At 45.8% G+C, this 12937-nt stretch overlaps 1 protein-coding gene across 1 annotated transcript in view; it reads right to left on the reverse strand.

The window, feature by feature from the left end:
• Nucleotides 1-12937, reverse strand: part of BOD1L1 (biorientation of chromosomes in cell division 1 like 1) — a 52065-nt gene that overhangs the window by 18651 nt on the left and 20477 nt on the right. Inside the window, 4 exon segments of the mRNA XM_048509573.1 lie at nt 211-284; nt 3925-3979; nt 4612-4679; nt 5890-11797. Of these exon segments, the coding sequence (XP_048365530.1) occupies nt 211-284; nt 3925-3979; nt 4612-4679; nt 5890-11797 (6105 nt within the window).

Consider the following 12937-nt stretch of genomic DNA (forward strand, 5'->3'; position numbering starts at 1 on the left):
AGAGTAGAAGCTGTCTCTAAGCCTCTTTGTCCTACTTTTGATAGAACTGTATCGTCTGCCGGATGGTAACAGTTCAAAAAGAGAGTGTGCTGGATGAGACGGATCTCTCAGAATGCTGAGTCAAGAGACCAATACTTCAGTAGTTAAGAATTCTTTTTCATATTGTTCTTCCACAAAGACTCAAAAACAAAGGAAAAGATGAACACAAACCTCAAGCGACTTTTCCTCAGGAAACTGGACTTTCATTGCTTCTGTTACAATGATGGAATCTGAAGCGTCAGGTGCTAAAACACAAAAGAAGAAGAAGCGTTTGGATCTATACTCCACTTTTCTCAACCTTAAGGAGTCTCAAAGTGGCTCGCAAACTCCTTCCCTCTCCCCAAAACGGACACCTTGTGTGGTAGGTGGGGCTGAGTGTTAGGGCTCAGCCTGGTCTGAATGGGAGCACCTGGGAGGAAGACTCAGATAGAGAGGAGGGGACAGTGCCGGTTCCAGATTCTCAGGCACTACCTTGTAGAAGCAGAGACTGAGCCACCAGAAGTTCCTGCAGGACCAGGTCCCCAGACTCAGCTGAGATCCACAGCCAGGTCCAAGCTCTGAGATTTCCCAGCAAGAGCTGAGCTCTGAGTCTCTTCAGCCTCTTGATACGGAGCCAGAGGGGACACTGACAGCTCCCCCCACCCCCATCTCCAGAGCCCCAGGAACAACGCAGGAGACCACATGCTAGCTTACAGTAAAGGAGACGCCAGCAGCAGGTTAGCAGCTATGAGGGAGCTAGATAGCTGTAGAGTCTCTTCAGGAAGAAGAAGAAGAGTTTGGATTTATATCCCCCCTTTCTCTCCTGCAGGAGACTCAAAGGGGCATATAATCTCCTTGCCCTTGCCCCCTCACTCCTTGCCCTTCCCCCCTCACAATGTTATTTTGGAATGAATGAAAAGTGCTAAGGTTGCAGAGGGGGCAGCTATCCTGACCTTTTGCTTGCAGAAAATTAAATTTGCCAATTAACACAATTTTATATGCATTTACACACACAATTTTTACATATGGTGTATTTTATATATTTTATATATGGTGTATTTTATATATGGTGTATTTTAAGTTTATATATGGTGTATTTTACGTTTCAAAGCAGCAAAGTAGTTTAGTTCTGATAGAAAAGTCAGCACTGCATCCGCTGCAATTCTTCCCAAAACTGTCACTTTTTTTCCGGGAAAAAAGGCAGGAAAAAAATCTCCCATTCCTGCAGCTTCAAAATCTCAAGGGATTTTACATATTTTGTAGCACCAACTGAAGATAGGAGGAAGAAGATTCCCTTAGCTTGCCTTTCCTGTCCACTTCCTGTCCACAACAGCAGCTCTGCGTACTGTCTTAGTCCGCAAAGAAACCGGACTCTTAACTCCTTGCTCCCATGGATGATCAGCAGCAGAAGAGGTGTTGGCAGAGACCTTCATTAGCCCCTTGGCCACACTCTTTCTCAGAATGCCGACTCTTTGGTTTGGGGTGTCACACTGAATGCCAGACAGGAAGCTGCTGTCCCCCCCCACTCCACCCCCCGTCCAATTCTGATTTATATGGCGATGGCCTGCTGTAAATTTAAAAGTCAACCAGGACCTGGTGCTATTCTTGGCATTCCTTGTAAAAAGCTTATTCATTAACACAAATTAAAAATGCATACATTGTTCCTTTTATTGCTGCTTGATGAAGGATTCATAAAAAGAAGTTTTCAGTCTCGAAAAGCCAGAGTTCGATCTTAGCCTCTTAAAAAGCAACAGGGAATTTACATTCCTGGAAGTCCTGGACTACACAACTTGGCGCCTGCTGCACACAACTCATTCCTGACAGAAAACATGTCTTGTCTTTCAAACTTCCTTTTACCTAGGCGGAATAAAGCACAGAGAGTGCTCTAAAAAGGTCTCTAGTAAGGTACTGCACATTTAGAATGCTTCCCATATATTGCACAGTTTAGAGATCACAACAGGAGGACTATCTTCAAAATACGTGACACTGTGAGTGTTTTTAGGAGAGATGGAAGAAGGAACCTAGAAGAAGGAACCCTAAAATTCTGAGCAGAGAGTTACAAAGGTCTGAAAGTACAGAAGTCCCACAGTGGGACAGAAAGAACCAGCATGGTATAGTGCTTAAGAAGAAGAAGAAGAGTTTGGATTTATATCCCCCTTTCTCTCCTGCAGGAGACTCAAAGGGGCTTACAATCTCCTTGCCCTTCCCCCCTCACAACAAACACCCTGTGAGGTGGGTGGGGCTGAGAGCTCCGAGAAGCTGTGACTAGCCCCAGGTCACCCAGCTGGCATGTGTGGGAGTGCACAAGGCTAATCTGAATTCCCCAGATAAGCCTCCACAGCTCAAGCGGCAGAGCTGGGAATCAAACCCGGTCCCTCCAGATTAGATACACGAGCTCTTAACCTCCTACGCCACTGCTGCTGTAATCTGGACTGTAATCTGGAGAACCAGGTTAGATTCCCCACTCCTCCACATGAGTGGTAGAGTCTAATTTGGTGAACCAGGTTTGACTCCCTGCTCCTTCATGTGAGCGGCGGACTCTAATTTGGTGACCTGGGTTTGATTCCCTGCTCCTCCACAAGAATGAGCCAGGTTTGTTTCCCCGCTCCTACACATGAAGCCTGCTGGGTGACCTTGGGCTAGTCACAGTTCTCTCCGAACTCTCTCAGCCCAGCCTACCTCAAAATATATCTGTTGTGGGGAAGAGAAGGGAAAGCGGCTGTAAGTCACTTTGGGACTCTGTAAAGCTTGAGAAAAGGGAGGTATAAAAACCAACTGTCCTTCTTTTATCCCCACAGCTAGTTCCACAGGAGGATTAGCCAGTTCCTCTTCACCGACGTTACTTAATTGACCTAAACTGAAGACTAGCAAGCTGACCCATAGTGTGATCTAGGATAACAGTTTCTATTCCTACTGCAAACCAAAGTTATTCTGCATTGAACTTTGCTGACATTTATTTTGAGTTCACTAAACACTAAGAGTTCACTAAGAGTTCAATTAGTCTTTATTCCTATATAGTCTCCTGTGCAATAATTGGGTCATTCCTGATCCATGGGGTAAAATCACATCACAACATTTATTAGGCAGACTATGGCCCCTTCCGCACACGCAAAATAATGCGTTTTCAAACCACTTTCACAACTGTTTGCAAGTGGATTTTGCTATTCCGCACAGCTTCAAAGAGCACTGAAAGCAGTTTGAAAGTGCATGATTCTGCATGTGTGGAATGAGCCTTTGTTAACAGGGTGGTTTGCCATTGCCTTCCCCAGTCATCTACACTTTACCCCCAGCAAGCTGGGTACTTATTTTACTGACCTTGGAAGCAGTGGCGTGGGGCGTGTGGGGAGGGAATGGCGGCCAGGCCCCTTCCCCCGCGGCCCCTCCACTTACCTTAGTTCAGCCGGCTGCAAAGAGCAGCTGGCTGAAAAAGCAGCCTGGCTGGGCCACTGCCCAGCCTAGCAACCTGGTCCCGCCAGGCTGCTCCGGGCCGTGGGGCCTGGCTGGTGGGGCAGGGATGCCCAGGAGTGGGCTCCACTGGGCCTGGCCCAGCAAGGCTGGCCGGGTAGCAGCTTCTGCTAGGCGGGGCAAGGGGGGAAGGAAGAAGGGTTTTCTGCCCCCTGTCTGACCTCATCAGCGCACGCCTGGACGCCCCTTCCCCGGCCGCTTGATAGCTACGTGACTGCTTGGAAGGATGGAAGGCTGAGCTACTTCGGTCGGGATGAAAATCAGGTTATGAACAAAGCTTTGGCTGCAGTATTGCAGCTGACCACTCTGCGCCACAGAGCTGCTTACAATACAGTCAAAGACCAGTGAACACCGATTCCCCACACCAAGGAATGATGCATCTAATCCCACTGCCAGATGCCAGAAATGATGGTCCACAAACAGGATAATCTCTCTCCTGACCTTTATGATTCTCTTCCTGCTGATTTTCTTTCATCGGGCTCTTGCATGGACGCTCCTGTAAAATCGAAGGAGAAAACAATAACAAGACTACAGTATTTACAGTGCACTATGAAGCAATTACTACATCTGGATGGAAACCCTCAATCCTTGGATCAGTAATGAATGCTGCAGGCCAAACAAGAGGTAATATTAGAACAACGTTAACTAAAGCTCAGCTCAGTGGTAGGAATAAGTGGTCTGCCTGCAGAAGTTTTCTGCTCCAATGCTTGACGTCACCAAATAACAATCTCCCAGCATCCTGTGCGGTGTGGTTGTATTGTGTGTGTCCAAGTTGATAATATAGTGCAAGACAGGGATTCTGGAACATGGTTTACAGCAGAATCCAAAACCAAGTTACACTCTTCTTGGCCCCATGAGGTCAAGTTCACTTATTGTATTTCTTTATTCGATTTAATATGCCGTCCTTCCCATTCTGGGAGAACTGCACAGTAGAAATTGCTCAGTGTCTTCTGAAAGGTTTGACAAGCTTAAGTTAGTTTATTTTCTCCTAAAAAGTGGCCTTTAACACAGAGCGTTTCAAAAAGGTGGGCATAAATGTACAGGAAATAGTCTCACAACATCTCAAGTACCTCAATAGCTGTCAACACAATTATATAGGAAATAATATTCGGATAATATCTCAAATACCTCATCAGCCATCAATTGAGACTGTAGTTCCTGCTCTTCAGGCACAACAGGAAGAACTTCTTCATTGTCTAAAGGAGAGTAATTTAAACATGCGTATAAGGCTGTGCCCACTTAAATCTTATTACCTTGCTAAATATTAAACTATCAGTTCTTTCTCAAAACAGTATCCCCATTTCCCTTTGCATCATGCTTGGACCTATTTGCGTGAAACGGAAAACTCCCAATTTTTATACACACACACACACACTCTTTATACATATATACATATATATATACACACACACACACATATATATACATATATACACACACATACACATATATACACACATACACACACACACACACACACAGACATATATACATACATATATATATATATTTAAAAGACAATCAAACTCATGTGGTTCTCCCAGGCTTTCTCCCAAGTAAAAGGAACAAATGAGCCCTGTGGCACAGAGCGGCAAGCTGCAGTCCTAGCTCTGCTCATGACTCAAGTTCGATTCCCCTTGCTCTTCCTGGCAGGGGTCTGCAACCTGCGGCTCTTCAGATGTTCATGAACTACAAATCCCATCAGCTCCTGACAGCATGGCCAATTGGCCATGCTGGCAGGGGCTGATGGGAATTGCAGTCCATGAACATCTGGAGAGCCGCAGGTTGCAGACCCCTGATATAGCGTGAAGGGAGAAGCAGAAAGGAGCTCATTTCCATTCATGCTTCTCTGATTGCGCTAGCCAGGGCCCACTCCGATGATTTTAAAAGTAGTAGCTGTCAGCCAATTCTCTCTGTTTTGTCAAGACGTTCCTTCCATGTGCTATTTCTGCGTGTGATGTTTTCAGTACATACTTTGCACACTTCATCCTGTAGCAGTCTTTATAGGGGCTACTCAGGACAGAAAATGTCTGCCACTCAAAGGCATCCTAACCTTAAACTTGGTTTTAGTTGAGTTTTTCATTACTTAACGGGGTGGATTTGGCCAGCTTTTTCATTCAATCTCACTCAATTCCCTTTCTTACTACAATACTGGCCACATGAGGGTATTTGTTTTAACATGCCAACTTTTGGATGCCCAGAATGGCTTTTCTTGGTAGTCAAAAGGATTCCTTTTTCACCAGCAGAAAAGCTGTTTGTATACAACCCAGTATTTATTTAGCTTAGTTTATTACACAGTTCTGCAAAGGAACTCAAAATAACTAGTAGGTCATTTATATTACCGGGTGATGAAGTCTTCCAAAACTATCAAAAAACATTCACACCTTGAGACATAGGAAAACTCACCAGAATGCTGTTCTATACTTTCTTGAAAAGCAGTTTCCACGTCACAATCATCTCCCACTTGGGCTTCAACGTCAGCTGAACGACGGGGCGCGCACAGTTCCATTTCTCCGGTGAGAGCTCCGTTCTCAGAATCACTCCCTGGTTCATAAAGTAAAGGTGTCAAATATTCCCCCTTGGGGAAGTCCCTTTTCCCAGAAAGGTCAGTTTTTAATACTGAATCATGATTAATATTGTCTGTCACTCGTTTATTATCTCCTGTTTCTTGTTCCGTCCGGAGATCACAAGGGCTTGAGGTGACTTCATTACGCAGCACACCCTCTTGGACGAGCACTGAGATTTCAGCAGATGGACTGTCATCCAAGCATATTTCTGTAAGGAGATCTTCTCCGCTAGAGGATTTCTCTATATTTGCAATTGTTTCAGATTTTTTGGTGTCCTCTGTGGTCTCAAATGCTGCCGATTCACCCGTCAAAGCAACCTCGGGTTCCTCCTGGGAGAAATTCAGACTTCCTTCACAAAGCACAGCTGAAACATCCTTGCTTTCTTCTGGGGCTGAAGAGACGGAATGGTCACTGGCTTCAGCGCACGCAACGCTCCTCTCCTCATCCACTTCTATGCTTTCAGGAGCAAGTGGAGTCTCCTCTAAGGCAGGGATGTTGGAGGCACTGTCGCATTCTTCCACCACTCTGGCAGCAACTGTTGCAACGACCTCTGGATTCTCTATACTCAAGGCAACCAACTGCGGATCATGTTTTACGACGGCAACATTTTGTCCAGGGGCATCACATTTTGTCTCCTCTTCAACAAAAACTGTAGCACCGTGGGTGATTCTGGAGGTGCTTTGAACAGCCAGTTCAGATTCCTGGCCAGTGGCATCGCTGGACTGAACAGCTTTGCCTTCTTCTGTTGCGTCTGAACAGACTATGGTACTATCCCCTTTTTCTCCAACTTTTGCCAGCATCAGCGCTCCTTCTGCTGCACTTGTGGAAATGCTGAAGGACTCCAGCCTTCTTTCAGTCCTTGAATCGGAAACTGAATTCAGTTCTTGGGTGGCTGCAGGAGACAAAGAGAGTTCCAAATGTTCTGCGGAACTTGTTGAGATCACGGCCGTGTGGGCAGGGTGTTCCAAACCGAAGGCAAAGGGTGGAATCAAGTCTTCTGTGTCTGTGTGAGAAAGAGGAACCTCCAGCTCTTCATTAATGCTTGTGGAAATTACAGTGCACTCATCTCTTTCCTCCTGGCTCTGGTCTGCTGTGCAGCTTTTGTTCGCTTCTCCCCTGGATGCGCTGGGTGCAGGAACCGCGTGCACTTCCACATTGGTGGAGGTCATTTCTACGGCTCGCCCAGTAGCAAACTGACTCCCTCTTGCTTCCACGGTTGCACTAGGCATCGGGGCTTCAAATTCTTCCAACACACTCGTGGAAACTTTACTTGGCGTAATAGCTCCACCTTGACTCAGACAACGGTCGACAGCTGTGCTCGGCATCGGGGCCTCAAATTCTTCTCCACTTATTCTTGTGGTCTGGTCAGAGTTTTCTGCAGAGGCTTGCTCCGTGTGCTCGGAAGAACAACGTGGAGGCAAAGGACATACTTTGACAACACTTGTAGAGATGGTCTCTGCTTCAACTTCATCGTCTTCAGAAGCCGAAGGGACAGCTTCTTCCATTCTAAAGGCCAGGCCGTCACATTTCTTATTGTCTAAATAAGACGTGGCGTCCTCATTCTTCTCTTCTGTAGCAGAAGGCGGGCCTGTACTTTGTTCCAAAGTTTCACTGATTGTGCCAATTTCATACTTCTCTGTATTTGCAGATGTTTCCTCTTTCTCTATGATGAAGCCCATAACATTTTCATTGCCCGAGCCGACAGTGGTGGTGCTACTTTCAACAATTCCCTTGGTGCTGTGGTTGCCGCTGCCCCCTTTGGTTTCTTCTCCGAAACTAGTCAGGCTGTCCACCGTGCCTTTACCAGCGTCGGTGGCCAGCATCCCCAGCTCTGTCCCAAGCTGGCTTGTAGCTCGGCAGATGGAGGAGTTTCCACTTTCTGCATCTCCGACACAAAGTGAGGACCTTTCAGCCGCTTCGGTTCCTGTGAAGGCCGAGGCATGATCCAGTTCTTCGTTACCTCTTCCGGTGCTGGTAACAAAGTCTTCACCTTCTTCGTCGTCTTCCTTTGCCCCGGTGCTGGTCACAAACCCTTCGTCGTCGCAGGAACCTCGGCTAACCTCCGTGACGTTTGTTTCGGCTGCGGCTTCGGTGCTGTCTGTAGCCTGCTCGTATTTTTCTTGCATGCTTAAAGAAACGGAGAAACCTTCGTTGCTGTCCTCCAAGCCAGGACAAGCAGCTGCAGCTTCAGGGTCATCTTCTGCTGTTATGCCGGTGCTGGTGACGGCACTTTCGCCATACACGACGTCCTCGCTCTTGTCGGCATGGGTGCCAGTCACGGTATTACTGGCCTCCAATCTGGCGCACGCTTCAGTCACAGCGTTGTCTCCTGGAGAGTCTGTACCAGTGACAGAGCAGATAGCAAAGCCGAGACCTCCTCTTGCTGCACCGGTACAAGTCACGGCACCTTCCACTGCTTTAACTTGTCCGGTCCCACCTGCAGTTGTTTGAAATTCATCTGGACTTTCACCATGCAGAGAGCCATTCCGATCAGCAGTGCCTGCACTGGTCACGGCGCCGTCTCCTTCTACCTCACTAACACAGGTAGTGGCACTGTCAAAACGGCTTGTACCGCGAGAGGCGGATGCCGTGCATCTTCCTTCAGACCCTGCGCTGGTCACGGCATCGTCTTTCTCTTCGGTTTCAACGTTATCCAGGTTTTGCTGGAGTCCCATGCCGCCATTGTTGCTCAACTGTTGACCGCTTTCTTCAGCGTAATTTGCAGTGCACTCGTCCCCGTCTTCCTCCTTCGTGCTAGTTGAGGAACTTTCACAGGCCGCAAGCCCTTCCGTAACGCCAGCGCCACTTTCTTCAGCGGCGGTGACGGTACATTCGCCATAGTCCTTTTCGGTTACAAAACGGGGCCCCTGCTTGTTTTCGGCCCAGACCCCCCCATGGAAACCTTCATCTGCTTCTATGCTTGTACAGATCAAAGTCGCCTTCCCTTTTTCCTCGGAACAAGAAATAACGGCGTCGCCTTCCCTTTGCAAATTTACAGATGAGCTCCCTTCACCTCGGCTCTCTCCCATACTAGTGGCTGTCACCAAGCTTCCGGTACTTCTCTCTGTGCTAGTTCCTATCATGGTTGCATCAGAAGTCTCCATACTGTGGCTAGTGTCATAACTTCCTCCCCCTACGCTGCTGCCTACTACATTGGTTTCGTTTTTATCATCAGCGAATCCTCCTGCGTTGGCACCCCCTCCTTTTGCAATGTTCTTTCCCGAGGAGGATTCTGTTACGGCGCCAGCACTGCCCTGCTCCTCTGTTTGGTCTTTGCATTCTGTAGCAGGCGTGTCTTCTTTTCCAGAAGAACCTTCACTTGGATTCTCTCTTTCAGCTTTCTCCAAGATGGCTGGCTCAGATTCATCTGTATGTATACACCCACCAATGATCATCAGGTCAGTCAGGCGGTTGTTCTGTGTCACACTTCTGGTGCTTCCTTGCACAACGCTCTCCTGAATGTTTGCATTCTCTTCAACTGCTTGCTCGCCACTTAAAGAAGAAGCTTCGCCTTTGCTATTCATGGGGATGTCATTTACTGTGCCTCCATCCACATTACTGGCATGTGTAACAGCACCATGTTGTTCTATTTTAACAGCATCCTCTGTTTTATTGTCAGAAACAGCAGAAGGTGTATCTAAATTTAAAGATTCCTCCATAGATACTCTAACCAAGGGGTTTGTGATTTCTGCAAGGTTGTTAGCCTCCTCTCTTGAGGATCTCATTAGTGGATCAACTATATTTTTAGAAGTGTTCAGTGCTGCAAGATCCTCAGACGTCCCTTGGATGTTTAACTTTTCCTTGTCCTTGTGAGAAGAAAGTGAGATCTGATCACTCGTCTCACAAGCAATCACATGATATGGATCCCGCTTAATAGGTCCCACACTGTTCAGAGCATGATCATTTCTATCCCTTGGTTCGCCCTCTTCCTTTTTGGAAGCATTTTTATCTTTTTGCTCTGAGTTAATGTGACTTGAAAGGGAAAGTCCAGATGTTCTTTCTTTGGAATTTTCTGATTTATTACATACGTACACTGAGTTATGATGTGTTTGTTCTTTGGCTGTATTTTTAAATTTAGTCTCTTGGGAATCATGACTGCTTTTTTCTTCTGCTGGAGACGTCTGATGACATGATTCACTGAGCGTTCGTTGCAATTCAGTGTCCGTTGATTCTTGGCTTTGTTCAGAATGTAACGTGTCACAGACCACATTCTGAGAAACCGGGAAAGAGATGCCTGCAGATCTAACTGCCGGTGTTTTTTCTTCTCCCATATCCGTGTCTTGGGAAGACAAAATGCCTTTTCTGTTTTCCCCTGCAAACCTTTTGCTAGCTTTTTTATCGGCCAGCTGACTGTTTTCTGGCACCCTGGCATGACCGACTGTCTGTTTTACACCTCTGTCTTCGGCCTTGTTTTCTTCATCTCGCTTTCTAATTTCCTTACTACTATGCTTCAAACTTTTGGTTTTGTGACCTTCTGTGGACAACTTTCTTTCCAGCCTGGAACTGCTGGAATCCCTTTCGCTTTTCGTTTTCTCTTTTGTAGACAGTTTTTCCGCCAACTGCAGCTTAACCCTGTGACCAGAATCTTTTTGTGAACTGCTAAGCACGATTAGGCACACTCAATTTCTTTGTGACTTCCAATTCCATAGAACTGTCCCCTTTCCTTAAAACTCTTTTACTCTTTACCTCTCTTTGACCTTATAATGCTTATCTAAATCAATTTCTTCTGCATTCTTTTCTTTTTCTGATTTCTGCCCAGATTCATGCTTGGAAGAACTTTCTGGCAATTCACTTTCTGGTTTTTTGGCTTGTTTGCTATGACTCTTGAATTTAGACTTCATCGACAGCCTTTCTTCTAAGATACTTTTTGATTTTCGCCTGTCTTTGTGAACACTATCACCTTGTCTTAAAGCACTATCTAGATTAACGGATGCTGTATCATGTCGATCCTTATCTTCTAAACAACTTCCACTTCTCCTTGATGTTGCAGAACTGTGTGTCTTTGATGCACTCTGCGACTCCTTCTGAGGCCTAGAATCACTTGAAGACTTTTTGCACTTGTGTTCTCCTCTTGATTTTTCTGTAGAAATATGTCTATATTTCCTGTTATTCTCTTTATGTGAACCTTCTTCATTTTTGGAAGCAGGCTCCGAAACATTTTTTACTTCTTTGCTGCTTGCCGATGCTTTCCTTTCACTTCTGTGCTTATTCTTCTGTTCACCTGACAGAGTTTTGGTCAGCTGATTATGTTTCTGAACACTCTCCTCGCCTTTGAGACTTTTCTCAGACGACAGATTTTCTGCCTCCTCACCTGTTCTATGAATACCATCTCCCTTATATTTATGTTTTGTTAACGGTTTGTCTTCAGAAACAGTCCTTTCTTTTTCATTTTTCTCTTTTGACAACCTAATATCTTTCTTGAGTGCACTTTTGGAATTTGGTGGTTCCGAATCTTCCTTTTTAATATGTTTTTCATTTTTGAGTATATTTTTCTGCTTCTGAAATTCCTCCTGGTTGGCCTCTGCCCTGTCACTGTGAGGCTTCGGATCCTTGACTTCTGTGTCATGTTGGGCACCGTCCAGTTGAAGACTGGTAGAAGTTTTCCTTTTGTGCTCTCTCTCCACTTTGATATCATTTCGGCTTTCTTCAGTGGCGTGAACGGACTCTGAAAGTCTTCGAACGAGTTTATGCGTTTCAGTTTTGCCTGGAGTCGCCTTCGCTTCCTTTGAGGATAGCTTTTCTCCACTCTACAAGAAAATGTAACAGATCATTAGATAATGTAATAAATAGCCAGATACATCTATACCAGACCTGGGCATTATACGGCCCACGGGCTACATTCGGCCCACCGGATGACCCTGACTGGCCCCCCTGCCGTGCTGGGGAGCGAGGTGTCTTTGAAAGCCCCGCAAAAGCCGGTTGCCTTGGCTGCCGGCTTCTGCTGGGCTTTCAAAAGCGCCTCGCCTCCCTGCCTTTTGGCCCGGCCCTCCACAATATTTTCTGTTTCTTATGCGGCCCCATGGAAAAAATAATTGCCCAGCCCTGATCTACACTGTATCAATGTTATCATTTACTGTTCTAAGAACCAATAAAAGATATCTACAATTTCACAGCCATTCATTCAAGGAGAATTTACTTTCATATGAAGATAGAACTATCAAATAATATTTATCAACATTTTAACAAATGCAAGAGGTAAAAAAAAATCAAAGTTAGGAAAATGAGGTTCTGATGGAATCATCAAAATTCCTTAGCACCTAGAAAAACTCAAGATGTTATTTGATTATTTCAGTAAATATCCAAGAATTCTACTTTAACATAGGGAAATGTCACCAAATAGTTTTGTAATGAGAGCATCTAAGAATAGTGACCTGTATCCAAAGGCTTTTTGAAGACTTAAGTTTTTGAAGACCTACTGGTAATTAAGCATTCTTAAGAGGGGACAGTAATTTGCACCACTCCCCCATTCCCACTGTGATTCTCTCACCTCCTCTGCAAAATTTTATTCTGGGGTGGTGGTAGTGGGGGGGGGGCAGTGGGAACCCTCAGTATAGGGGACAAAGTGGGAATCAGAAGTGAGGATATCAGCAAAATCTGCAATTCTCTCTTAAGAAATTTGAAGTGATCTCTGGAACCACACAGATGGATCCAGACCAGCACAACTACATCCACAAAAGAAAATCTGACAGGATTGGGTCCTGCAGTAAATTTCTGTGAATGAAAAGCGTTTATATCAGCAGAATGGGACTTCCTTGTTTCTCCCTTCCTGCTGTATTCTGCAATGCTCCACAAAATGTTTGGCCTTGAGGACAGGCAACCCCAAGGTCAAGCATGAGGGGGGAGTCTGAGGTCTGCAGCAAGGTAGTGATGGAAATCAGTAACCTCCC

The sequence above is a fragment of the Sphaerodactylus townsendi genome, linkage group LG10, assembly GCF_021028975.2.
Source record: "Sphaerodactylus townsendi isolate TG3544 linkage group LG10, MPM_Stown_v2.3, whole genome shotgun sequence".
NCBI classification, from domain to species: domain Eukaryota; kingdom Metazoa; phylum Chordata; class Lepidosauria; order Squamata; family Sphaerodactylidae; genus Sphaerodactylus; species Sphaerodactylus townsendi.